The following is a 27230-nucleotide window of genomic DNA, read 5'->3' on the forward strand; positions in this document are numbered from 1 at the left end:
AAAAGACCCAAACACACAGTAATAGCTCAGACCCTGATCAAGCTTTACTGCTGTCTGGTGCAATCTGGTCACTCACAACCAGAGGTTTGTCACCGTACATCTCCAAAGCTGGGAGAGCTGTTCCAAACATCAGACAGAGAGTGCTGGGAATGATTAAAAAAAAGAAAGTTTGCGTGTAATGTCAGTGGTATATTTTTTAATGGTAAAAATATTGCACAACACTTTTGAGGGTGAAATGGAAATACCTTATTTTTTTGTAAATAGCCTTGAGAAATGTTTAATGAAAAAAAAAAAACATTACTATTTTTTTCGTGGTGAAATAAAAAGACAGTATTTTATGATGAGGAATGTCCTGCTCTCCTGACCAGCTCCACCTGTTCCTTCTTGTAGGACCACAAACCTGCCTGCTGGCTCTGGGTGGTGGGGAAGGAGGAGAACAGCCAGTGAGGGGAAAATAACCAAAGCCCAAACCGAATAAAACAAAGCAAAACATTGCAAGCCAGCGGCGAAGGGGCTGTGTGTTCCCACCATCCCAAACTTTCCACGGAGCAACTTGCCTTCCACCTTCAGCAGGTGGCATCCTCACCCCATGCCTGCGCAGTCCTACGGCACAGAAAGGCATTTGAAATGACAAGAGCCAAAGAAAAGAAAGGTCTCGGGTTTCAAGTTCTCTTTTTATTGAAGAAAAGAAAAGAAGAAGGAAAAAAATAGATTATTTTGTTTGTTTGTTTGTTTGTTTCCAAGTGGACGTTATTCATGTTGTCAGTTTGTCTCAATGTCCTAAGGCAACATCTCTGTATACCAAATATCTCCAGGTACATCGACGGATCTGTCTTTCCCTCTTTCTCTCTCTGCCTTCCAGGGAGGGGCAGCTTGGAATAAATCTGAGTCCGAAAGCAAGGAAAAATAACAGAAAAAAAAAAAAAAGGATGAGGCCAAGAGGACCTTCGTGAGGCCCGTGCTGAGTTTATCTATTTAACAGTCAGTGAAACGACCTACATTCTTTTTGTTGGTCTGTTTTTCTAACACCTTCGACCTTCTCCCTGGAGACAGGGCAAGCAGGTTTTGGAAGTGGTCCTTTCCTCCTGCGCCTGTCCCACTCCTTAGGGCACGCAGGAGCTCCGCAGTGGAGGCATAAGAGGAGGAAGCCCCACCTTACCTCTCCATCTAAGACATGGATGATGCCACCACTTCCCCCTCCGGGCCCTGTCGGGACCCACTGCAGGGGTGCCACGATGCCAGGTCATAGTGTGGCACATAGGAGTGGGAATGTCTTCTGGGCCACTGCTTGGTGCATCCCGTCTCCTTCCTTCTTGAGTGAGCTGGTGAGGGAGAGGTGGGGGGCGAGGATCGGCAAGGGATGCCACAGACCCTCAAGGCTGGGTCTCCCCCAGGGATCTACAGCCAGATCACGTCCCAGCGAGGCTCCTGCAGGTGTCCCCTCTTGTGGTCCCCAAACAACCCCGATCTTCTTGGCCCTTCACAGTGGCTGCTGGGCGTCCTTCCACACCTCCCTGTGGCAGAGCAGGAAGGTTCCCGGCGTGCAGCAGCAGCCCAAAAGCATCTCGGCAGGGCTTGTCCCCCACAGTCCCTCCCCACCCTCTGCCTCCTTCTCGCTCTCTTCCAGGTTCACTTCTTCTCCAGTCCTACCTGGGAAAGCTCGCGTTGTCCTGAACCTACAGCTACTATACTCTATAAAGTTATATTCCCTTTCTCTGCTGAGTACAATACAAAAGTTACTCCATCTTACCAAAGGTTTCAAAAGAAACCAAACACTTCTCTCGCTCGGTCCCGATTTAATTTAATCATTTCTTTAAAACGTGGTTTTATTTTGTTTGATTCGTTTGTGTTCTGGAAAAAAAAAAAGTCTCTTTCTTCCCTTTCCACTCAGACCTCTGTCTGAAGGTCAATAATGTCTTGTCCCACCAGGGGGATGGTGGCTCCTGTTTTCTCCCACTCTACAGTTTTTAGTTCTAGGGGAGACTGTGCCACAGGTTCGATGTCCTTTTTAACCCATGATGGTGGGGACTGGACTTTCCTGATTCCTTCCCAGGGTCTCTTGTTTGGTGTCTGCTGTTTTTCTTGCTGCAAGAGGAGGAAAGCGTAAGAAAGGAAAAAGAGAGAGAGAGAAAGAAAGAGAGGTTAGTGCCTGTGGAAAAAATAGCATTTTTTCACCTCTTTTTCTTATAAATAAAAAGCAAATTTTTCTGTGAAACTCCCAATCCAAAATAAAGCAGGGTTTCAATGAAAATTGCTTTTGGTGTGTAAACTGTCTATTTTCAAGGAGAAAATACAAAGGGATTTTTTCTTTATTGCTCTCTCTAGATATTTCAGCTTTCAGCTGAGGTTTTTACCGCTTGCATCTCCACTGAAAAAGTGAACATGGTTTTGAGAATTCAAGATCTTTTCCTACATCCACAGAAAATCCCCACATAGAAATCCAGATTATTATGAGGTCTTTTTGAACATACATCAACGACATTTTATATAGATGAGAATACATTCCTTATGTAGCACAGCTATTTATAGGCTATTTAATTGCAGCAAAACATGTTGACTATTTTGCCAGTGAACCCATGCTGTTTGATGGGCTGGATTGTCAGCTCTGAAACTGGAAGCTCTTCCATCAACTCCACACCAAGCCTTCAAGGTTTTATCGACTGCCGTTAGCCCAGTCTCATGCCAGCATCGCACCATGGATATCAACCCAGGGAATATCTTTCAATGTTTCTGCCCATATGCACCAAGACAAGACTCTGGGGAGAGCTGAGGCTCTGTATAACAGGTGTATTCTTCAGTGGGTATATGAAGGGGAGTCCATGCAAAGATTTTAAATGAGTTGTTCCACTATGCTACTCCCACCCCACCCACCCCCCAAGGGTGGTGCTTTTCACAGTTAATTATCCCCACAAAACACTCCAGTGCTGGGCAAGAAAAGGCTTTCCTACCCATGACTGGAGCACAGAACCCTTTTGAGCCACCTGCCAAAGGGAAAGTGGCGGCTAGCAGAAAGGGTGGAGGAAAGGCAGATGCATGGAGGATGACAAAAAGGAGAGAAGAAGTCTGGGAAGAAGGTGAGGAGACAGACATGCAGGTGACATGCAGCCCAGGACGTGTCACAGCTTGATGCTGTCACCAAAATGTATTGGCTGAGGGGAGATGAAGCCACACGTAGACTGCGGTGTCATGATTACACTCCAGGGTGCTGCAGAGATTGCTGCAGCCCTACAGGAAACCTAAATACCCATCTGCTACATACTAATCCACCTGCCTTAGCTTCTGATTTTCTCCTTTCCGAAGAGACTTTCTAAGTCAGTTGTTTATCCCACCTCCCTACCGCAACGCTGATAGGAAAAGTGCTGCAGCATTATCCCTACAGGGACAGCTTTTATCACATCACCCAAGCCATGAATTTTGACTTTCCAAACTTTCACCCTTAGTAGAAAAGTAAGATATGTCTGAAGTTGCTCCTGCATCCCTGCAACTGCTCGCAGGGAGAAGGTGCTGGGTGAGATCGTTTGATGGCTAGAGAGTGGCAAATGCAGGAACCAGGTAAACCTGGTCTTCTCCATGTGAAGTGAAAACATCCTGAAATCATCTTTATTTTATTTCAAAGGAAGAAAAATAACTTTTTAAAAGTCCTTTGAAAGATAATTGTTTGTGGGTTTTTTTTAAAATCAAGTTTTGGAAAAGTATTTTTCAGAATAATGTAAAACATGTCAGTTCTTGAAAGCTGCAGCTGTGGTTTTCCTTACACTCTATGACACGGAGCTTTTCTTATGCTGTTGGTGTTATTCTTGCTTTATTCCATGATGTAACACAATGGTGATTAATATTAATATGACAGAAAAGGTGATAAAATTGTTAACTTACTCCATTATCTACCTTGGAACTTATTTAAGAACAACTGCCACTAAAAACTGAAACTTTTTTATCTCTGTGTGTGTATTAATGAGACAAGTTCGAGACTTCCTGAAGTGGAACTTCTACCTACGGTGCTTTTGCAGGCCATTCATTATTCTGCCATGAAAAGATGCAGCAAGAAAGTACACATAAAGACAAGAGCACACAGAGAGCAAAAAATGGAATGAAACTAAAAGTTTCCCAAAAGGTGAAGAATAAAAAGCCTGGCCAGAACAGCTCTTTTCAATGAAAAGCATTTTGTTTTCTCCCATAATTGCTGTAATGCCACAAGTTTTCAAAGTTACCGATGTCCACAGCTGTATTATTTAACAGAGAGCAGCACAAATGATTATATGCATGGAGTTCATAAATAATTCCATCTTTTCCCTCCCTTGAAAGCCTCTCTTTGATGGCATTATTTATGGTCACCTTCAGCAACAGGTTCTTCTAGTCCCAACCAATCTCTGTTTTAACAGTCCCTCTGTCTGTCACATTCCTGACCTTCAGCCTCTCCTTCATGCTGGAAGGATGCACCCAAATCTGATCGTGTACACTGAACGTGATCAGCAAACCTCAGAGCCACTCTTGTCATGGGCTGCTTTGGAGCTACTGAGTGAGAGCAGCCACAAATCCATGTAGGGAACAGAAATTGGTGAAAAAAAACCCCAAAACAACAAACAATTAAGAGTTCAGATCTATAGCAATGGTCCCTGATCAGACCTGTCACTGGGGAACAAGACCTAAGGGCTACAATAATTAGTCAATGGCAATAAAAGTAGACATTAAACGTGAATTATTAAGAACAGATAAATTAAGAAAGGAAGAGAGAATGAAACGGAAAACATCACTATGCCAGTGCATAACTCCACTCTGCACCTGCACCTTGAATAGTAGGTGCACTCCATGGGCTTCCTGGTAAAAAGGGTATAGGGGAAGTGATAAGGGTGGCCAGTTTAGACCCACGAACAAATTTACAGAGCTTGTTCTACAGGAGAAGGATTATACAGACTAAGACTTTTCAGCCTTTAAGCAAGATCATGGATGGGCGTGAGAGAGGTCTGTGAAAGGGCTTGTTGACCATATGAACAGACTGCTGATGGTAGGGTTCATCGGATCATCTCTTCCTACACAAAAACTTCAGAGCAGACGACACCAAACTGGGTGGTAGTGTTGATCTGCTGGAGGGGAGGAGGGCTCTGCAGAGAGACCTGGACAGGCTGGATCGATGGGCCGAGGCCAACTGCATGAGGTTCAACAAGGCCAAGTGCTGGGTCCTGCACTTGGGTCACAACAACCCCATGCAGCGCTACAGGCTTGGGGAAGAGTGGCTGGAAAGCTGCCTGGTGGAAAAGGACCTGGGGGTACTGGTTGACAGCCAGCTGAATATGAGCCAGCAGTGTGCCCAGGTGGCCAAGAAGGCCAATGGCATCCTGGCTAGTATCAGGAATAGTGTGACCAGCAGGACAAGGGAAGTGATCGTGCCCCTGTACTCGGTGCTGGTGAGGCCACACCTTGAATACTGTGTTCAGTTTTGGGCCCCTCACTACAAGAAGGATGTTGCATTGCTGGAGCGTGTCCAGAGGAGAGCAACCAAGCTGGTGAGAGGTCTGGAGCACAAGTCATACGAGGAACGGCTGAGGGAACTGGGGTTATTTAGTCTGGAGAAGAGGAGGCTGAGGGGAGACCTGATCGACCTCTACGGCTACCTGAAAGGAGGGTGTGAGGAGGAGGGCCAGGGAGGTGGTAGAGTCCCCATCCTTGGAGGTATTTAAAAGAAGGATAGATGAGGTGCTTAGGGACATGGTTTAGAGGTGGGATGGCAGGGTTAGGTTAAAGGTTGGACTCGATGATCTCAAAGGTCTTTTCCAACCAAAGTGATTCTATGATTCTATGATTCTATGAGACACCGAGCAGTGCCTAGCCCAGAGTGAACCCCAAGAGCTGGTCCTGCACACAGTGCCCCGCCAAACTGGAGACTACCTTTCCACAGCACTCTGTTGATATTGAAAACTTCCAAAGTTATAAAAAGTATGTGGAAACATTCATAAAAGCAACATCCATTCAGTACTATAAGGTAGAGTCAAACCAACCTGTGTCAGGGGGCGTCTCTGAGCACAAATTACTGGAGTCTTGCAGATCTTTTTGAAGGTGCACTACCAGATGCTTCCCCTGCTCTTTTATTTTTCCAAGCTGCTTTAGACCCTGCCATGGAGAGAAGGCAGGGCCAGACTAGCGTTGGATCTGACCCCATATGGTTGTTTCTATCTAGCTTATCAGTGTGATATGCTATCTAGCTATGACTGTGGTGGGCTTAGTGACTCCAAAGATGTCTACTTACAGCTAGAAGATGAAAAGGAGCCTCAGAAGATCAGAAATGGAGAGGGGAGGTTTGCTTTTAGTTTCCCACTTCTCAGAAAAGAATTACACCTCTCTGGTGATGCTCTGAGCGGAGGTCCTATCTCAGGGGTGGGATGCACGGGCTGCCCACCATGGTCCGCCAGCAGCTCACAGAGCTCTGTGCACGGCTGCGATCTGAGCATAGGTGCAGAGGGACTCAATGCCCAGTTGGATCTCTGAGCAGTTTAAATGCAATCAACCAGTCTGGGCTCTGGCAAGGATGCTGGGAGACAAAAGAAAATCTTCTCCTCTTGGCAAGAGGCACCCTGGGAATTGGTAGCAGGCTCCTGGGAACAGGACCCTATTTCTTTCCCTCCATATGGAAAAGGCTTTTATCAGGTCTGGGCCACTCGAGCAGCATATAGAAACAGCCACAGGGGTCATGCTTCAGCTCTGGCATTTTCCTCCAACACCGCTGTGGGGTCTTAGCAATCCTTGCAGACAGGAGGGAAAGCCCAGCTATAGACAGAAAAGAAGAAAAAACCTGGAGAGAGGGTTGTGTAATCCGGCTGTAAAAGACGCCGGTGCTGGCCCAGGGCCTGGCGCCTCAGAGACAGCCAGGAATGGCCTGAGAGAGGAGCTGAAAGCAACAGAGGCTGCTCTGCCAGTAACTCACAGAGACAGAGCCATTACTCTGGCCTGACACAGCCCATGAGCTTCTGGCTGTCGGGGATGGGAGGGAAATGTTTATCGGTTCCTGCCTGGTGCCAGGATGTCGGAGCAGACTCCTCTGTCAGAGGGGTGAGAAGGGAGGGGGTGTCCAGACGAAAGGCTGGGGTAAAACCTGCTGTGCAGAGCAAACTGCAGGTCTTCATCACCCTGGTGGCATTCAGAGTCTCCTTCATTCAGACACGGCTTTCATTTTGGCTGCACATCTTTAAGGCAGAGGGAGAGGAGGTGGGACAAAAGGCATTTAAGATGAAGTGCCAACAAAACTCCCCAAATCCCTACCAAAGACAGAGGCAAAGTGCATTGAGATAATCGACACAGCCCTCTCCTCCTAAGAGTGAGTCCTGTGCTGGACTCATGGTGGCTGTGGAAAGGTGATGGTCATGGAACGAGGCACCTCCCTACCATGGGCTCTTCTGCGTGTTGGCTCTGCGCTACCTTCAGGGGTCCAGGCTGGCTTCATCCAGGGTACCTGGATCCTAAGTACAACTCTTTTGCTTAGGAGTGGCATCAGTGTATCACATAAACACGGCACGGGAGACTGACTGGCTGCTCTGAGACAGCTTTCATTTCACACTTTGGTCAAAACCAATTAAATATGCAAGCTGCTAAGCTGCATCGCCTTCCATTTGGGTTTGTTTGTTTGTTTGTTTTTTATTTTTAATTTTTTTGTTTGGGGTTTTTTTAATAGACAATTTGTATAGTTACCCTAAATAACCTGAAGAGGAATTCAGTGCTTTCTACAGCGCACTCTTGGATAACTCCCCTAGAACCAGCTACTCCCATGCTGTTTTCATTGCCTCTAGTGTCAACTTGAAGGATATTTCATGACCCAAATGGTCTCTCCCCATGACATTGATGACTCTAGGACCAGAATGAAGTTATTCAGAGCGTATAGCAGGGAATCTGAAAGATAAATGTGGCTCACGCTGTCTAATCCATCTTTGGATCAATGTCGATGAAAAGTGATTAGAAAATGGGAAAGCTGTCTTGTTTTTTTTACAGAATGATAGATTTTCCTTTCTTTGTTTGAAACAAGTAGCTGCAGTTCCTTCATTTTATGCTTCTGAGCTACAAAGATTATTCTTTTTTTGTTTTCATTTAGGAGAAAAGCAAAATAAAAATAAGTGGCTGACTTTTTGTTCAGAATTTCATTTTTTAAAAAAAGAAGAAATAATCTGTGGGTTTAACTTGCATTGATGGAAAACAGTTAGGGAACTTGAAATATCAGTATTTGCTGTGTTATAAAAACATCTTCTGCTTCTGTATTCTCTTAAGTTCAGATGGTCTAACCTGTAGGGGTTGCTGTGATCCAAAGTGTAGTGAGGCCATGCACAGCTGAACGTGAACAGGCACTGAATCAAGGAGCAATTTCATAGACCCTCAGGGACTCTTTCCATAGGCTCATAAACCATATCTAGCCTGAAGGTTGCAGAGAAAGCCCATGGTCACACCCGTGTGAGGAACAGCATATTCTCCAGGCTATTCTTGCCATTAATCCAGCTGGTTAACACAGCATCCTATTTTGGACAATGCCTATGGTCTACTGAGAAGCCCACTCCACTTGGTGGACGTGGAGGACTGGGTGTTCCCCAAAATGCTGAAATCATTCAAGGCTCCCCCATGTCTCACAGGGGCACCTAGAGATTCCAGGAGGGGACCAAGAGCACCCAAAGCACAATTTTTTATGGAGTCCTTTGGGAGTCTACAACCAGTCCAAACAATTAGGAGCTGCAATCCGCTGGTGGCAACTGCAGGGTTTTGGAGCAGCTCATGGCTGGTTAGCACCAAAGGGCATGGCAGGAACTGACAGAGGATGCAGGGAATAAGAAGTCTTTCTGAGAAATACTGATGCCTGATACTTGGGGCACGAGGTATCTGATGATCTGCAGGAGGTGGTGAACTGCTGATTGATAGTATATTTGGACACCCAGTAGCTTACAGATGTTTTATGGCTGAATGAATTAATGTTTGACGTCATTTTCATAACAGAATTTATTGTAGTAATTATTATACTTTATGTATCATTACTCCCTATAAAAGTTACCCCAATTGGTCTTTTAAAATTTGCCAGTTACCAAGGCCTTTAAGAAGTGCAGAGAAGATTAAACACGTGGCACAGAGGAGACACCCTACCTGTAAGTGGAGCTTCCCTTGCAGAGGGACACACAGTCGACAACAGGCGGAGCACAGCCTCCCAATGTTCTAAATGGGAATGTTCTAAATGCGGAAAGGCTGAGAGAGTTGGGCTTGTTCAGCCTGAAGAAGAGAAGACTGAGAGGGCACCTTATCAACACGTACAAATATCTTAAGGGCGGAAGTCACGAGGATGGAAGCAGTCTGTTTGCAGTGGTGTCCAGCGACAGGACTAGGGGCAATGGGTGCAAACTGAAACATAAGAGGTTTCAGTTGAATATGAGGAAAAACTTCTTTACTCTAAGGGTGACAGAGCACTGGCCCAGGCTGCCCAGGGAGGTTGTGGAGTCTCCTTCTCTGGAGATATTCAAGGCCCGCCTGGATGAAGTCCTGTGTAGAATGCTCTAGGAGAGCCTGCTTTAGCAGGGGGGTTGGACTAGATGATCTCCCGAGGTCCCTTCCAACCCTTGCGATTCTGTGATTCTGTGTAAATCCTCATTGAGGAATGAGCCTGAGTTTGACACAACCACCACTACCTGAGGTCCTCCACCTCCAGCCTCAGCCTGTGCAAAGGGGTTTCCATGGACAGGAGCCAAATTTTCCCACCTGGGAGCCAGGCTGCAGATTCCTCAGCCAGCTAGCAAAAGGCCTGTTAGCCAGCAAGCAAGGGAATTAATTCTGTCATGCAGCAGAGCACGCCAGGGAGGCACACAGCCCTGACTAGGAATGACCTGAAATATTGATCAATATTCCTTTTTTCTCACTACTCTGTTAGATGCCAAAGCAAGTGCTGGTGGGACAGGCATACCCTCCAGGTGTATGAAGAGGAAAGCTAGGAAAAAACTTGACCTGAGAAGAGAAAGTGAGTAAGCAAGCCAGAAACATTGTCTAGCAGGAAATAGTCATGGAATGGCAGAAAAAACTTTCTTTTCCCACTGGGCTTTGGAGCAAGAGCTTGTCCAAGACCAGCAGAAAGATGGGACTGGATTTGAGAGCTGACTTACAGACTGAGTCCAGACCCTTCATGTGAATGCCAGGACAGGGATCCAGCCAAAGTAAAAGCCATTTGAGCTGCAGAGAGCTTAAAACGTAGCAAGTAGCTAATAAGCAAGAATGAGCAAATCAGAGACATTTGCAGAGCTCTGTTCAGCTCGGCTTTCGCTGACCTCTGCACGAGTAAAGAGCTGCTGTTTAAGACGAATGCAAAGCCAGATGCTGGCAAGGAGAGAGGAATATGTATGTGATTCAAACTTCTTTAATGGAGCTGGATCAAAGGACTCCTGTTGAGGGGGAAGGCAGAAGTGTCACTTCCATTGCTTTCGATGCTGGTGCTAAGCATAGAGGAAACGAAACAAAGCCCTCACTTCTTTTAAAGGCTGCAAAGCCTCTGCTTTCCTACCACGCTGTTGCGGAGAGCATGTGAACCCCTCCTGATGTCCAGCCTGAGCACTGGAATTTCTTTAGCAATTAACTCGCGGGGAGGAGCAGCGTTGGAGATACTTTACCCTGACAATAGAAATCTGTGCAGCAAAATATTTCCCATGTGGTACAAAATCGCTTGAAAATAGCCTGTGTCCTGCTTTAATGTGGATAGCTCTCAGCTGCAAGAATTTAGACCTTGGGAAGTGTGCTTATTCAGGAGGAAGAAGAGAAAAAATTGCATGTTGGAGCCTACAGTCTGCCAGGCAAAGGGCACACTTTTAAATGGAGAAACAAATTTGCAGCAAGGTTTCCAACAATGGGATGTATTTTTTGGTAGCAATCGGGTAGGTAAAGAACAACTCAAAGTGATGGGAGAGATTAGGAAGGAAGAACTCTGCTATCTGAGTCAATACCAAGTTAATGTTTCAATATGCGTCTGTTTGGGCAGCAAAACGTGCCTTAAAGCTGCTATGAAAAGACATCTATGATCCCGGTGGAAGCCACTCACTACTTATAGTAACCTTAATGAAGGCTTGGTGGATCCCAGACACCGTGAGAGTTTTTAATTTTAATCACTTAGGATGCGTGGTGTGGACGGCTGGGTTTTTTGATGCAAATCCTGTTCTGGTTGTCTCCAGGCCTTTGGTTCCTTTCATGCTTCCTGGCTGCAAATAAGCTGTCTAAGGGATAAACAGCTCTTTCAGTTTTCTGCTCAGGGTCTACACCAGCTTCCAGCCTGGTCTGGGGCAAAATGGAAGGGCAACAGTATGCAACCTCCACACACAGGCTGGCTGCAAGTCATTTGGGAGGAGGATGAGCAAAGTAAACCCATCTGTTCCTGAGGTACTCTTTTTAGATTCAAAGTCCCTTCAAGTGGACAGAGATAATCTGTCCCAAATTCCAGCATAACAGTAGCAAAGGAGTCTTGCCTACAGCTTTATAACTTCCTTTTGATTAAAGGCTGATTTTTCAAAAATCTCCATCTTCCTTGCCTCATCTGAACTTGAGGACTGCAAGAGAGAGAAAATTTACCATAGACCATGGTAAGGTCATATAGAGATCTACTAGGGTAGATGACGCTGGACAATGTGATTTTAAGGAATGCCTGAGCATGCTTCCAATGGGAGAATTTTATAGTTGAGGTACGTATATAAGAAAGTCTGAGGTACGTATATAAGAAAGTCCATGTTACATGGAATAGATTTCATGTTATAAACTGTAAAAAAAAACCCATGGAAAAATCCAAGTTTGTTGCCCAAGGAAGGACAATTCTGTATTATTGTATACTCTGAGACTAAAGTTAGTTTAGCATTAGCAGCGTGCTTTGGTTTGTAGCAAAATAACTGCAGCAAGCACCAGTGTCACAGTGGCTCCTGGGAATACATTGATTATGGTCAAGATTCAGACTTGGTTGGCATTCCAGGCAGTATCCTTGTTCTCCTAATTGCCTACCTCTGACATACCATCCTGGCAACACTGCTCGTTAGTAAATTGATGACAGGTCGGTTGATGGCAGTGGGGACACCCTAATCTCAGTAGGATGTGGATTAGGCTCCAGATCTCTGCTGTAGCTGTTCTGACTTGAAGATTGACGTCCAGTGGCTAGCAGCAGTATTACACATTGCCTTCCATCGCATAGAATCATAGAATCACTTTGGTTGGAAAAGACCTTTCAGATCATCGAGTCCAACCTTTAACCTAACCCTGCCATCCCACCGCTAAACCCTGTCCCTAAGCACCTCATCTATCCTTCTTTTAAATACCTCCAGGGATGAGGACTCTACCACCTCCCTGGGCAGCCCATTCCAGAGCCTGACAACCCTTTCGGTGAAGAAGTTTTTCCTAATGTCTAGCCTAAACCTGCCCTGTGCTTCCACCCTTGTCCCCTCCAGTGCAACGGGGAAGAGAGGTCCCAGGGAAAGACTCCTTGGCTGCTGGGTGATGGGAAAGCAGAATCCATCCCCAACCTTGTCCCCACGTCTGCAGGATGAGAGACAAGCCCAGAGGCATTTGTTAAAGCTGCCTTTGATAGGGACTGGGTCATTCTTACCTCAGTAACACCTTTCAGAAATGGACCTTGTAAAGGAGGAAAGCTGAACAGCTCAATCATGCCGGAGTCCCTGATTATGTTTCCAGCTCTGCCAGTTACTACTCTGGGACAGTGGGCAAAGGGCAGTCTTCTTTACCTTTCAAGTGTACACTAAGGTAATACTTATCCAAAGTTTAAATGTGTCAGGATACTTAGAGAGGAGCAATATATGTGCTGGTACAAACCTTCAGGTTTTTGCTGAAGACCCTTTAAAAATCACATTTTACCACTGAAGCTAGAGAAATTCTCAGCAGTAAACACATGTGATGGTTCAATTTTCAACCCCTCTTTCTAAAGAGACAGAAGATCTGTTTCTTCCTCCCATTTTGCTGTTGGTGCTTCCTTCAAATCTGACAATGTAGTAGTTCCTCTGAGAGGAGCTGTGTATTCAGTGTGAGGAGATAATCAGTTTTGCCCAGTGCGCTGAAGTACAGTGAGGACTAGCATTTACATCAAAACCAAAACTCAAACCGATCCCTAAAAAAGGGCCAGCACTATTCCTAGGAATTCCCTGTGCAGACATTTAGTTTAAGTCTCAGCAGCACCTTTCTAAGTTGAAGAAGGAGAGAGGAAGTGCAAGAAGATTAGGAAAAGCATCATGTCTTGGAAAGGACTAAGGACAATGGGACATGCTGCCAGGAGAGGCTGGGAAACTGCAAGGTCTGGAGAGATACTTGGTAACTTGGCTTTGTGATTGCTTATTTAAAAGGGAAATCAAGGATACAGCAATGCAGGCAGATGGACTAGACCCAGTAAATATCTATTCTGCTCTATGATGCTAGGTGTGAAAGGGTTCAAGGGTATTCCAGGGTCCTTATGATATTGTTCATGCCCACAAGGCAAGGAGTTTCCTACCGGTGAAGGAATGTGTTTGGATCCATGCGTGATGGAAGGGTTTGGGATAGGTCTACAATGCTCTTCAATGCAAAACGAAAGCCAGACTTACGCTAACGTTAGTTTTATCACTTCCACCAGAAGAAATACTCCATCGTTTTATAACCTAAACATACATAAAAGAGAAAGAAATTCTTTTGTTGTTACTTTAATCCCTGGTATCCTCAGTTTGCCTCCTCAGGGCAAGCTGAAGATGGGGCATGATTTCCAGTGGGGTCCCCAGCAGCAAATGGCAGAAAAAAAGGGTGAAGAAAGCTATTTATTTTTCCTTGTACTGCTTTGGATGTTTTAAAACCGATACCCACTACTGGCTTGCCAATAGTGATCTTCACAAGCTCAACCTCTCAGGTTACATCCAAGGAAAAATCACAACTTGAAAAAGATTCCGTCAATATGCAAAGGCCACCTTCACAGCTTCTTTCCAGCAGTTCAAAGCTCTTTGATGCTGACACTGGCAACTTTAATTCTAGACAGATGAATCTCTGAAATGCTCAAAACATCTCAATCCATAAAACACTCCCGCAAACATATCACAGATTAGCTTTTACGTGGTATTTAGGCATTTCTGATTGTACAGCTGTGTCATACTTAAATAATAGAAAAAAAAAAAGAAAAGCAGAGATTAAATTCAGTGAAATGCATTGGGTTTCTGGGCCAACACAGGCTTTTTTCATCTGAACCTGCCTGCTAGATTCACTATCCCTCTCATTCTGTAACGCTGTACAGCCTTGCCACACACAGTAAAACTAGGATTTGCTGGGACCACGTCTCTGGAGCTCAGTGCAGCAATGCTGCGAGATCTGAAAGCAGACCAAAGGCGCTGCAGTGCTCTGCTTCCACAAAGGACCAAACTAAACCTCTTGTTTAATCACTCTCTGAGCCCTGGTCTTGCCTCTAAGGGAGTCCCATCAAAATAAGCCCCACTAGTGCCTCCCTGGCCATGCTGTAGGTGACTGTGCGTCCTGGATCTGACTTTGCTGGCAAATGACCAAGAAAGTTATAAATAGCTCGCCTTGCCCCTCTCCTGAGTGCAGGCACAACCCAAATTTCATTTCTTACTGCCAACTTGACCTTGCTGCTCCTTCTGCTGGAGTAAATACACTTCCTTGCAACCTTTTGACTCTTGCTCAGTAGGTCTAATGGACTGACATATGGGGAAGGTGCCATCAGCCTGCCCTCCCTTATTTGCGTTATCCACATCACTTGCTACACAGGCTCCTGCTATCTATTTCTAGTACCAAATCTCTGCCCCCCTGAAAGGCTGCAAGGTCTTTCCCTCAGCCTGCCTCCCTTCTTGCCCTGAAAGTTTGCCATGTATATGGCGATCAGCTGCCAAAAATACCCTCACGCTACATTTAATTAGCATGCAGTCCCCAAGAAGTGCTGCTACCATCACAGCTTAAATCCCATTGCTGTGGCTTCCCTAAATAACTATGCCCAACGCTGCTGCCTTGGCTTCCAACTCAGCCCCTGCAAGTGGGATAGAAGATTCCTGTTGTCCTCACCTTCTGCCCTCTCACCTTTCCACCTAGATTTCCTCAAGGCTGTTCTGGTTTCCAGTTCTTAGCTATGAGTGGATGGATTGGGCACTTGGAGATTACCTGAATGGGGATGCAAAGAACAGAAACGGACACAGGGAACAGAGGCAAACAAGACAACGGACTCCATTCACCACAAACAGACATGAGGACAGACATTTTCCTTCCGGGCTGTTGACCACTCTGTAGATAAACTAGTGGTACCTCTGTGGCTCTCTGTGTCCTGTGAGGTGCACATGTGCTTGGTGCAACACGCATGGACAAAAAATCAAGGTAAGGCATTCAGTGGGGGCTCGCTCCTAAACTTCCCTGCTCTCTTGCTGTGCTCCTGCTGGCACTAGAGTTCTCTAGGTTCTGCAAGTGTCTGACTAACCTTGCTGTCCGTTGTTGGAGACTCCTTCTCCTTCTCTGCATGCTGGAGTTTTCTGTTCAGGTCTTGGAACATGTCTTGGTGACGTTTTCTTGTGTGCATGATTTTCTGAAGAAAACACAAGGGCCACAGGTCAGCAAACCCTATTCAACTGTGCAGAAACAACATGTCTTCCCTCCAAAGTTACATACATTATTAAAACCTGCCTCTGCCTCCCTATAGGTGCAATATGGCATGCCTAAACTACCTTCAAAGTTCTCTGAGGAACCAGCATAGGACTCCCTTTATTTTCAGGATGAGATGGGGGGAGAATGTGGAAAAGACTGATTTTTGACCTTATGGTTACCCTAAATCTGCAGCTGCCAAGTGTTTATTCTGCAGAATTTGTGCTTGACTGGCAATGTTCTACCAGCTTCGCCTAGGAGGCTTTCCTGACCTTCTTTAACTGATACCTGACCCCGTGCCCACTCAGTTCTTAGCGCACCTCCTTTGAAAATGTGTTCAGAGCTTACCCAAACATGTAGGATTTGGGTACAAGAAGTTCCATCAGAAACTATTCCACAATTTCCTTCTCTTTGTGTTTTGGCCCCTCTGCATTTGTCTTCTACCTTCTACTGCCTAGAAGGAAAGGCGGGACTAATTTCTACAAGGACTTCCCTTTGCATGCAAAAGCATGTTGAATACGGCTTTCTTGTTCTCTGCCAAGTGCTATATAATTGGAGAAGGTGGCTCAAAATAGTTTGGGACCAACTTGAAGTATCAGCTTAGATGTACTCATCATGCCTCAATTTCAGACTAAGCTCACAACCTGGAGCTCTGAAGTGATTCTAGTGTTAAAGCAACACCTTGTGGGCCTCCAATGTGATTCTGTTTTGGAATAAGCTTGCAGTTTTGAAGGGAAAGGATAGCTCTGCTGGGAAGGATGCCATGACTGGACTCAGGATAGCTGCACTAGCTCTCACTAGTCCCATGGACCCTCTGTAGAGTATTGGCTCTTTCAAAGCTTTCTGCTCTGTGCCTCAGGTGTGAGGGTGGACATTTCCCTATGTACAGTTTAGACTTTTTCCACCCAGACTGATTCTGTGAGGTTCATTAACAGGTGTGAAAGACCAGAGCTGAAAATGGGTTGTGACAGTGGGGACCTATTAGCCTCTTTCTGTTAAGCAACAGATCTTGCGCACAAAAGGCAAGGCATTTTAGGCTACCAACAAAATGTGGGTGTGCTTCTCAAACAGGAACATGGTGCAGTCACCTTTACTGCTCCATCAGCTTTCCGTAAGCATTTTGCTCACAGAGCAGTTACAGGCCTTGGGCAAGCAAGTGTAGGAGCTTGATTTACAAATGTTTACAAAGAAGCTGCTCCATAAATTAAGCATGAACCAATATAAATCACCCATTTGCTTAGCGGCACAGGGTAAGCCTTATTAGGCAGCCAGCACAACTCTTTCAACCCACTGTTTTTAGACACTTGAAGAAGCTCTTTGGCAAAGGCAGCACTCCTGCAAAGGTGCCAGAAAGAAAAGAAAGCAGCATTTCTCTTTCTTATCCTACTCAACAAAAAACACATTCAGAAAGGGATGTACTCACCTCAAAATCTAGCTCTGCATACCGGGATTTCCGCCTCTGGGTATTCAAAAGAAAAAGAGATGGGTGATGGTTAGTAAGGGATTGATGCTGGTGAGCGAGCACAAACTGAACCACACAGTGGATAAACCAGGCAAGAGTCCATCTCCTTTTCTCTCTTCCTACACCTTTAATGTGTTTCTCTGGCACTTCATGACAGAAAGCAGCAGCCATCTAGAGGGACTCTTATCAAAAACCACCGAGCGCCAAGGAGGGCTGAGCATGGAGTTTGGCCAATTCAAGCCTCTGTCCTAGTTATGAGCTTGCAGGTGGTTCACAGAATGGAAAGCAGAGAAGCTCAGCCAATTGATCTACTGGAGCTTTTGAACATCAGTCAGCCGAGAGTGAAGTTTGGACAGCAATGGCTGAGACCTACTCTCTGACAACAGGCAAGAAAAGGGCCAGATACTGAGAAGTGCAAAAACTTGGACAGTCATTAGCGTAAGATCTATAGTCTAGGGAGAAATGCTAATATATGTAATGAGTTATCACAGGTCAGAAGGAGAGGGCTGCACTTATGCAAAACCTCTGACATCCCTCTGATGCTAAAAGCATTGTGGGGCATGCCTTAGGGACATTTACACCTGCGACCGCTAGGGTTTTCTCATCCATATCATGACTGAAGTCATCAACATGGGAAACAGAAGCAGAGAACAGGAGAAAAGCTAATGCAAGCCATGTGCCTTGAATTAAAATGAACGGTCTTTGACAAGCTGATGTTTTTATTGGACTTGGCATTGCCTGTAGGGCTAAAGAGAGTCCTTCCAGCAATGGAACATGTCTGTGGAAGTCATGAGGGATTTTAACCATTAGATTACAAAATGGTTATCACATGCCAGTGATCCCTCATGATAATGCCACACTGGCATCGCATGGTGGCTTGTGTTTAGCCTAGGGTGCTTCTCTTTAAACACCTGCTGTGGCCAGCATTGAGGGCAGGGAGTCTTTCTGGTCTGAGAACAAGACAGTCATTCACATCCTCACCTCCAAGGAGCTCATGGAGAGGGTGGAGACGGTCTCACTCTTGGACACCACACCCGAGTTCCCTGAGTCACCTGTGTCACACAGGCTGTTGGGAATCTGTGACTCGTTGGAGATATTTTGTGGAGCCAGCTGCTGCTGTTGTTGTATCATGGGGGAACCTTGCACCTCACTGCATGTCATGGTTACAGGCTCCCGTGGAGGACTCTTGACAACAAAGCCTGGGTCAGTAGCCATACTGAGGTGGATGAGCCGTGTCTGGGGCATCTGATCAATATTGATGCTGTATTTGCTCTCGTCTTTGGGCGGTTTGGCCCGTAAGGTAGACGTGTTGGTAGGCAGAATGACGTAGCTGGTGTCCAGTGTTTGCTCTTGCGCCCGGGAGAGTTCCGAGTCCAACTTCTTGAAGATGTCCCCATCACAGATGTAGATGGACTTAGGTGGCTGGTTCTTGTCCTTCTTCAGAGTGAGAGAGTGATTGCTGAACTCATTCAGGTTGATGGCCCCCAGGTAGTGTGGTGAGCCCTGAAGATGCATCTTGGAGACATTGGCTGGAAGACTGTTAAAGTTTGATGACCCCTTCTGGTGATTGAGTTTCAATTTCTCTTCATCCGGTAGTGATGGACGCTTCAGTGTTCCTGTGATGGTTGAGGTCCTGCAGGTGGTGATGTCTTTATTCAGCACTAGGGAGACAGACAAGTATCCTTAGCACATTATGTAAGTTTTTGTGAACGCATCAATATACCTACCACAGTCACACCATGCTAGCATGTTCCCTTGGACCTCTCAGGAAGAGGCTATGGTGGCAGAACCATGTTTTATACGTTTTTTTGGGTTTTTTTTTGTATGTATCCAGGATGCTGAAGATAAAGCTAAAGCTAGGGAGGAAAAAAGGTTCTCATTTTGAAAGAATTCTTTACATCGCAAATTTCCCAATGCAATCATGGCCAAAACTCCAAACTAGGCCATCACATATTATCACATCAATAACAATATCTTGAAAAGCAAATACATGTCTATATACTTAATACATATAGTGTATATCTATGTATATATACTACATATTACTAACCTATAAAAGAACAGAATTTTTTGAAATAAAAGGTTGCTTTCATCTAAAAAATTATTTTGATTCAGAAAGTAGCTGAAATGCAGCATTATCAATGATTTCAAATGTAAATTCTTTTTTTGCTTCTTTGTTTTAAACTTGCCAAACTGCTTCAGGTTGATCTTTTCCCAGGAACGGTTTCAGTGGCGATGACTTGGTATTTTAAAACACACCACATTTTGTTATAAATTTCTAACTGCTCTCCAAAAAGCTTACATTCTAGTAATCATGCCAAGCCTTTGTGAGAGCTAATTACTTAGTGTTTTTCAATTTCCCTTGAGGAAAGAAAGGAGTGCCATGAATATTCCTTAGTAGGAGAGGAAAACCTTAAACTGAGGACGAGGTGAACATGCCCAGTAAGAGGTACATAAAGGACACGCAGACACTCATTCCCACACAACACTGCCCACAACAAGACATCTGCTCCTCTTCTAGGCTTAAGAGTCTATTACTCAGTTGATTTCAGGCTGCATCAAAGACCTTAGGAAGATAACGACATCTGCCTTGATGTCTCCAAGGGATGGAAATCACAGACTGTGGGGTGGCGGCAAAGTGGTGTGGGACTGAAAGCTACTTACCCAGTATTTCAGCAAAGGAAAGGAGAAATAAATGCATGTTCCCCTTTCACCCATCTCAGAAGTAAAAAAAAAAAAAAAAAAAAAAAAAAAGCATCCTTTTACTTATTTTTTTCTCAATGGACTAGAGACAAGGACCTTTGGGGTAACCTGATGCTATTCAGCTACTCCACCTGGGACAGAGGCAGGACATAGGCAACCCAAGGGACACACTAATTATTCTACCAACTCGTACTGGGGACAATGGGTGCTGGAAGAGCAAAGCTCCCCTCTAAGACTATAGAGTGAGCAAGGCAGGATGACAAGGAGACCAAGTAGAATAAAAGAACTCTTAAAAAGCTTTGAAAGCTAAACACACTGGTGTAACTATGGCAGCCGCAGTCATCTTGACATTGCTAGAGGACACGCTAGGATAAATCAGATCATTACAGCGTATTCATAGCATACACTCTGGGAAGATGTTACTGAAGTCAAACCCTTCACTTGGGAGTGTCAGTAAGGTTTATTGATTCAGGCTCTTCTCCATGCTAACGTCAGCTGCAGAAAGTAAGTTTGGAGAGATATGCACTCAGCAATCTCCAATCATGGAGCAGAGTGAGCTTTCAACATTGAGCCATGGACCCAATCCTACCAGCGAAGCTAAATGAGGAGGTTATGAGCAGTATCAGGCATAACTCCAATCCACCATAACACGAGAACTGGTGCCTCCAGGAGAAATGGCGGCCAGAAACCAACAGACAGATTTCTATTTTTTATTATTCAACAAGCAGAATGCATAGGATGATGCACCACATAGAAAGGTCTCTGAAATGGGGACTGTTATTAACTGCTTAGCTTGGTGCAGACTAACAGCACTTTATCAGAGGAGGGCTATCTCTTCAGGCAGACATCAACAAATAAATTGTATTGCTGTATGCTGGCAAAGGAAGGGAAGTCTAGGCTGATAGCAAGCTTCTGATCCAGGGTCTTCTGCCCTGAAGTCATGTGAAATCAATCAGCTCCTTCCCTTCTTCTGGGAAGCTCGATTTGGGAGCAAGAAACTTGGTAGCAGATCGAGAAAGGCTCCTTTATTGCAGGAGTTCAGGGTCTGCCTTGGTTTCCAGCACAATCTGGGCTGCCGGCTGTGTAGCTGGTTATGTGTGCCAGCACCCAGCCTCGATGCATGTTCGTTGAGCGTGCGTTCGAGTCAGACCTGGTCTCACATGCATGTTTTTTGCACGTGATTTTTTTGGAACGGAGGTCTTTGGTGTCAAAAAGGAAGGAGGAAGACAGATGAGGAGAAGGAGACAGCTAGAAATTAGATTAGAGAGTGTGAGACAGAGAAACAGAATGGAAAAAATGGACAGACCCTGAAAAGAGATAAATGGACAGAAAAAGACCATGAAATAAGATATCACAGGGATAAGTGAGATAAATATACTGTGACTGTGATAAGCATAGGGAGAGGGAGTGAGGCAGAAAGAAGGACAGGAAAAGATAAATAAGATATAGGTAGATATTAGATAGATAAATGATAGTGACAATGACAGACAATACACAGAAACACAGTGACAGAGATAAATGTTGACAGAGAGAGAAATACACAAATAACAGGTACAGCAAGACAGACAGCTGAAGAGAGAGATAAATAAGTGATTGCAATATAGAGAGAAAGAGATGAATTATAGATCAATACATTAGAAGTGGATAAATACATGATAGATTAAATAAAGAAAAAGAAAAATTAAAGGGACAGGTAATTGTGTAGAGAGAGAGAGAAGGAGAGAAATGGGAAGAAAAAACGGAGATGAAGGAAGGAAGGAAGGAAGAAAGGTAGGAAAGAAAAAAGAAAGAAGAAAGAAAGAAAGAAAGAAAGAAAGGAAGGAAGGGAGGAGAAAAGAAAGAGGAAGGAAGGAAGAGGAAGGAAGGAAGGAAGGAAGGAAGGAAGACAGGAAGGAAGGAAGGAAGGAAGGAAAGAAGGAAGGAAGACAGGAAGACAGGAAGGAAGGAAGGAAGGAAGGAAGGAAGGAAGACAGGAAGACAGGAAGGAAGACAGGAAGGAAGACAGGAAGACAGGAAGGAAGACAGGAAGGAAGACAGGAAGACAGGAAGGAAGACAGGAAGGAAGGAAGGAAGGAAGGAAAGGGTAGAAGGAAGGAAGGAAGGAAGGAAGGAAGGAAGGAAGGAAGGAAGGAAGGAAGGAAAGGGTAGAGAAGAGGGGAGGTGGGGAGAGGTGGGGAGAGAGAGACTTTCCCATGATGGTAACTGAACAGACAGTATGTACCGACCTTGGCTAGGGGAGATCCTGGTTTGGAAGATATGAATTATATGCAAGTGCCAAGCAAGCCGGTATATCTCTTGCTTGGAAGAGGGAGAAGTCTCGAAGGGTAAATTAAAGCCTAAATATCTACAAAGGGTAAGAAAAAAAACCCCAGCCAAATGAGCAGGCATGCTAGGACCAGGAGAGAACGAAACCTGCAGAGACAAGCAGGTAGCAAAGGAGAATCCAGACAGCACAGACACCCCCAGGGGAATGAGAGAAAAAGGGAGGTATTAGGGAAAGGGCCTGTTAATTCATGCAGACCTTCAGGATCAAAATGAATGCGTGTGATTGAACACACGGCAGAAAGCTACAGGCACAGGAGAGACCTGACCCATCTCTGTATATTCAGGCAGCTTACAACTGCACTAGAAGTGTGCATGGAGCCAGGTGGAGTGGTAGGAAGGCTCTGCAGATTCCAGACCTTCTCAAAGACACCTCTCCTGACCACAGAGCTGTATGAGCTGGTGTGACCAGTGTGACCTGCTCGGGTAGGGGTTGCTAAAGCAAAGAAGGATCACAGTAGGAAGAGATGTATCCAGTCTCTTCTTATCATAGAATCATAGAATCATAGAATGTTTAGGGTTGGAAGGGACCACTAGTGGTCTTCCCTGACACTCTTCTCTGCCACTGTGTTGCATGGGCCATGGGTAAGAAATAATACCTTGGAGGCAAGGCCTAATCTTAGCTAAAAGGCCAGAAGAGCTATGGGGAAATAGGATAAGCAAAGCATGGAGGAGAATTAAGGGTGTTGCTTTCTTTTGGCCAGGGTTTAGAGTAAGGGCAGTTCACACAAGTACATGCAAGCCACTAAGACACACACAAATAAAACAGAAAGGAAAAAAAAATGGCCTAGTTCAATCCCCAAACCAGGTCACTTGTTGATTCTCACCTGTGATGTGCTCACCTGATCTACAAGCCATATCCACGTCCTTCTCAAAATCAGTCTGAAAGACAGAGAACACAGAAGATGTGGTCAAAGGGAGGTGGTGGGGGAAAGAAAGCCATTTGGAAAAGGTAAAAACCCAGTTTAATTAGTGAGGCAGACAAAACCATTGCCAGAAGAGTGGAGGACAGACATTTTCCTTGGGCTTTGAAACATGGCAAACAGACCGCTTTCTTCCAGCCATGGCTCTTGAACCTCAGGCAGTGGCAAAGCTGTAACATTGCTTTTCAGCTGGATTCATCTGCTCATCCATACACTAATTCCTGGGCTGCCAGATTAAAATATCTCCCTGGAATAGGTTTATGCACATTCCTAAAAAACAGGAGATAGGTTCCTGTCCTGATCTGCCTTGGATGTATCTCCTCACACTTGGTCTAAGTGGATTCCCCTCCACTCATTAAAAAGATCTGGGGCTGCTGCTGAGAATGCTCCATACCCACTGGACTTTCTTGTGATCTATCACCAAGTCACGTGAAGTAGAAACAAGTCTCTGCTTCTGAAACTCTTAGCATGTAAAATCAATGGTCCCTGCAGGCACAAAGGGGGAATAACGTTTTCAAGCGGTCTGAACAGCCAAATGAAACTCCTTTCTTCCCCCAGTATGAGTTAATCCTTTGTCTAAAGCTTTTAGCAGATAATATTTCAAAGAACTGGGTACACTGAGTCACAGTGGGCCATGAGTTTTCGTGGAATAATGGAAAGGCCACAAACTAGCAAAAGGTAGAAAAATTCATTGATTATTTCTAGGATCATTTCAGAAAGAAGACACTGAATATAATTGTATTAATGTGATTAAATACATTCCAGTTTAATACTAAGAAGGTAGTGAAAAAAAAATCCCCATCCCCCTGGGATAAACACTTTAATATTAGCAGGTTGAGATCCAAGAGTTTTTGAAAAGCTCGTTGAGGAATTATCTCAACCTTCTTGATGCTAATTTCTTAGTAAATTATTTGGGATATCAAATAAATCTGGAAAGAACAGAAGAGAAAGAAGACTGAACTAACATTTAAATGGGCAAGTGGGATAACATGGAAAAATATAGTCTTATTTTCATTACAGGAGTTCCAGAAAAATGTAACTGAACAGCCTGTACTAGGTCTACTGATAAATAAATAAAAGATAGGTTTATATTTAATACCAGCCAACACGATTTTGTGGGAAACAGTTCTACTCAGCTACTCTTTTCACTTGTTAGACAGATCCGGAGATTACTGGAAGAGGTAACGGCAAAAATGCCAACCTCAAAGCTTTTCATTTCTGTGGTTATTTTACAACTCAGTCACTATATAATAACATTGTACCCCATTAAAAATATCAGTGAGGATCATTCCATCATTCACTTCTAGATCCAGGAGCTTTTTGTGCCTGAATGTGAAGAAACTGATTGTAAGCTCTCTACTTCTCAACACATCCATCACCAGTGCAGAAGTAAATGTAATCTCATTGCTAAAAAACATGTAGCTGACAGAGAATTTTGCAAGGTGGTTGATAATGAGTGAAAGCTGGGACTTATACAGAGAGACAAAAATATGAAACTTCAGAATGTAATGCTTGGGATAGTGACAATAGAATAACAAATATAGCATCCACATTTTTCAAGGATGGTGAGAGTCTGAAGGGCATGTGGAAAAGGGTTATATAAATAATTTGAAGGGAAATGTCTAACAGATGGAGAATAAAAAAGCTCGGTGTCTTAACTTATTGAAAGGAAGACTGAGACTGGATATGATTATGGTGTCCATTATTGAAGGAGCAAAAGTACTAGGCACGCAAGGGGCTTTCTAATTACGTATAAATAGACATAGCAAGAACCTAAGTCTGAAAATGAGAAGACTAAGCATTTAAACTGGAAATGAGGCACCCATTTTTAACAAACACCTATGAGGTGTGGTAGAATTGTATATGCCTTGATGTCTTGATCTAAAGATTGTGCTATTTGAAATGAGGTCTTGTACCCAAGCACAAGCTACTTAGCTTAGCACAGGAGTGACTGGAAAGAAACCACCTCTGGGTTATGATATAGGTCTAATATTAACTAGAAGTTTTTGGAACTTGTTCAAATCTTGTGATTATCCTGATGTCCTTACCCCGGCCTCAGAAATCAAATGCCTCTTATATCATCTACATCATAGCACTGAAGCAGATGCAAGACAATTCCTCGCAGATTATTCTTCTACGGCCTTATCTAGACTGTTTGTAAAGGACTTACACAACAGGACCCAGGTTTACAGTGCTTAAACTATATTCCCAGTGAAGAGACGTGAACAAGTGTGCTTTTGAGAGAAACAAATCCCTTTGAGACAGCATCTTTATAAGAATGACCCAACACACTATGATTAAAACAGTATTAAACTACTGCCTCCTAGCTCCAAGTAGGACAAGGCAGCATGACGGGGATGAAAAGGTCTGGAAGACCTGGGAGGTATAGTGTGGCTTTGTATTTTTGGGGGGAGAATGGATCTCACCAAGATGTCTGCAAAACTTGGTGTGTAAGTTTGAGCCCCTTAATATTAAAATGAAAAGAAATCAGATCTGTGTGAAAGAGCCTATGCTAAGTGCTACGTTTGTTCAAACACAGGTTTAAAGGAAGAAAGAACGATGACTGCAAAAACTATGATTGACAGAGCCCTTTGTTTATCAGTTATGAGTTAAAAATGCCCATAAGTTCCTTAATAATAGACTAGGTGGTAGCTACCTACCATTAGCTGAGCGTGTCCATTCTGAAATGACCCCCCTGAGTCTCCATTGCCCTCTTCCTGGCGATCTACTACTCGGCACTTCACAGCATCCTGGACCTGCAGGAACAAATGGATTTGCAAAAGTCAGAGTCAGACAGGAACACCAAACCATCTTCAATTCTGCTGAAGAAAAAAAAAAATTCCTTGGTAGATCAAAAGAACATGGATCCTGCTTTAGTAGCATCCAGGTATTCGTTTCAAATGGTTTATATGTTGCATATCTCAGATACTAACAGAGCAACTCAAAGGTTTTACAGGTATTCTGGGTCAGCGTTGGTCACTTCTAGTTGCCTGATTTATATGGTCGAGAATAAAAATGTCATCAATTTTGCAGCTTGCAATATGTTTACAGTGGATGCTATTCCATAAATCATTCTATTGGGGTCTCCAATGTCTGATTATGATCCTGTATTGGCTGTAATACATATGTGATCCAAAACTCACTGAAATCTATGGAAAAAATGGCAACTGCAGTGGAGTTAAATGCAGGCCCGTATTCATAATGTAATTAGTTGAAGGAGTCTCAGCCAAGCCAGTGGTGTAATTCCATTGATTTCATTGGCCTGACATAAGAAATTAATCTGTTTTACTTAATTTAAAGGAGCTGTAAGAAGATAAAATGAATATTGAAAAAAAAAACCCCTTCCTGTCTCTGTTATTAATAGTCTATCCACTCAGTAGGATGAAAAGAATAAAAGAAACATAAAAGATTCATCCTTTTCTTCCCTGATATAATTTACCATTTTAAATCTCCACAGGGAGGCTGGAGAGAATTTACTCAATTTCCTTGCTTGATTATTGCTAGCTTTACTTTCTAGCTCAACTATCTAAGGCACTAATGCCAACGTAAAATCATTCTGTAAATCTTGGAGCAAGTTGCCCCTTTTGAAATCAAACAAACAAATTGTTTTTCTTACTATTCCATTTTTGGAGGTGGAGTGTAAACATTCTGGAAATATTAATTTTGGTGTTAAACAACCAAAACCTGACAGGTTAGATAATCTAAGACTGTCCCCCAAATTCCACTCTGCAGCACAGTCAGCATGACAACCATTTATTCATCCTTCCTTCCCTCTGACCAATACTGTCATGGTCAGTTTTGTGGTCACTGTCTACACAAAGGCAAAAGTTCATCGGGTTAGAGAAGCTACCAGGGTGACTGGACATTTTTCAGATGTTTTCTATAGGAAGCGTGTTGGTTATATAAAAGAGAACAACTCATTCATCTCACCTCACGCCTTAGGATGCAATGGACCATAACAATGACAAAGCCCTCCAACGAGTCAAAGACGGCAAAAAGGATCTGGAAGAGTGCTGACCGCCTGTCTGTGATTGCCAGAACTGCAGACATCCAGGTGAGAGCCAGGAGAGGTAGGACCACGCAGGAGCTCCAAAGGGATGCCCTATCAAGGGAGAGGAAAAGAGAATTCAGGTCCGTTTCAGCCTCACCTGCTCCTACGTGGGTTGCTAATTCAGCCTCCTGATCCCATGGGGCTTTCAGAAGACTTCTTGAGCAAATGTATTCTCGTGCTAGATGTC

General features: G+C 44.2%; 1 protein-coding gene across 1 annotated transcript in view; it reads right to left on the reverse strand.

The window, feature by feature from the left end:
- Positions 1–1887: 1887 nt before the first annotated feature.
- LOC104127423 (adhesion G protein-coupled receptor B1-like) overlaps positions 1888–27230 on the reverse strand; it is a gene marked incomplete at its 5' end in the record, with an annotated part of 69637 nt that continues 44294 nt past the window's right edge. The window contains 7 exons of the mRNA XM_035895630.1: positions 1888–2085; positions 15422–15526; positions 17006–17041; positions 18026–18705; positions 22897–22951; positions 25653–25748; positions 26923–27094. Coding sequence (XP_035751523.1) covers positions 1888–2085; positions 15422–15526; positions 17006–17041; positions 18026–18705; positions 22897–22951; positions 25653–25748; positions 26923–27094 — 1342 coding nt within the window. The remainder of the gene's footprint in view (positions 2086–15421; positions 15527–17005; positions 17042–18025; positions 18706–22896; positions 22952–25652; positions 25749–26922; positions 27095–27230) is intronic.

The sequence above is a fragment of the Egretta garzetta genome, unplaced genomic scaffold (genome assembly GCF_000687185.1).
Source record: "Egretta garzetta isolate BGI_Z169 unplaced genomic scaffold, ASM68718v1 scaffold495, whole genome shotgun sequence".
In the NCBI taxonomy this organism is placed as follows: Eukaryota; Metazoa; Chordata; class Aves; order Pelecaniformes; family Ardeidae; genus Egretta; species Egretta garzetta.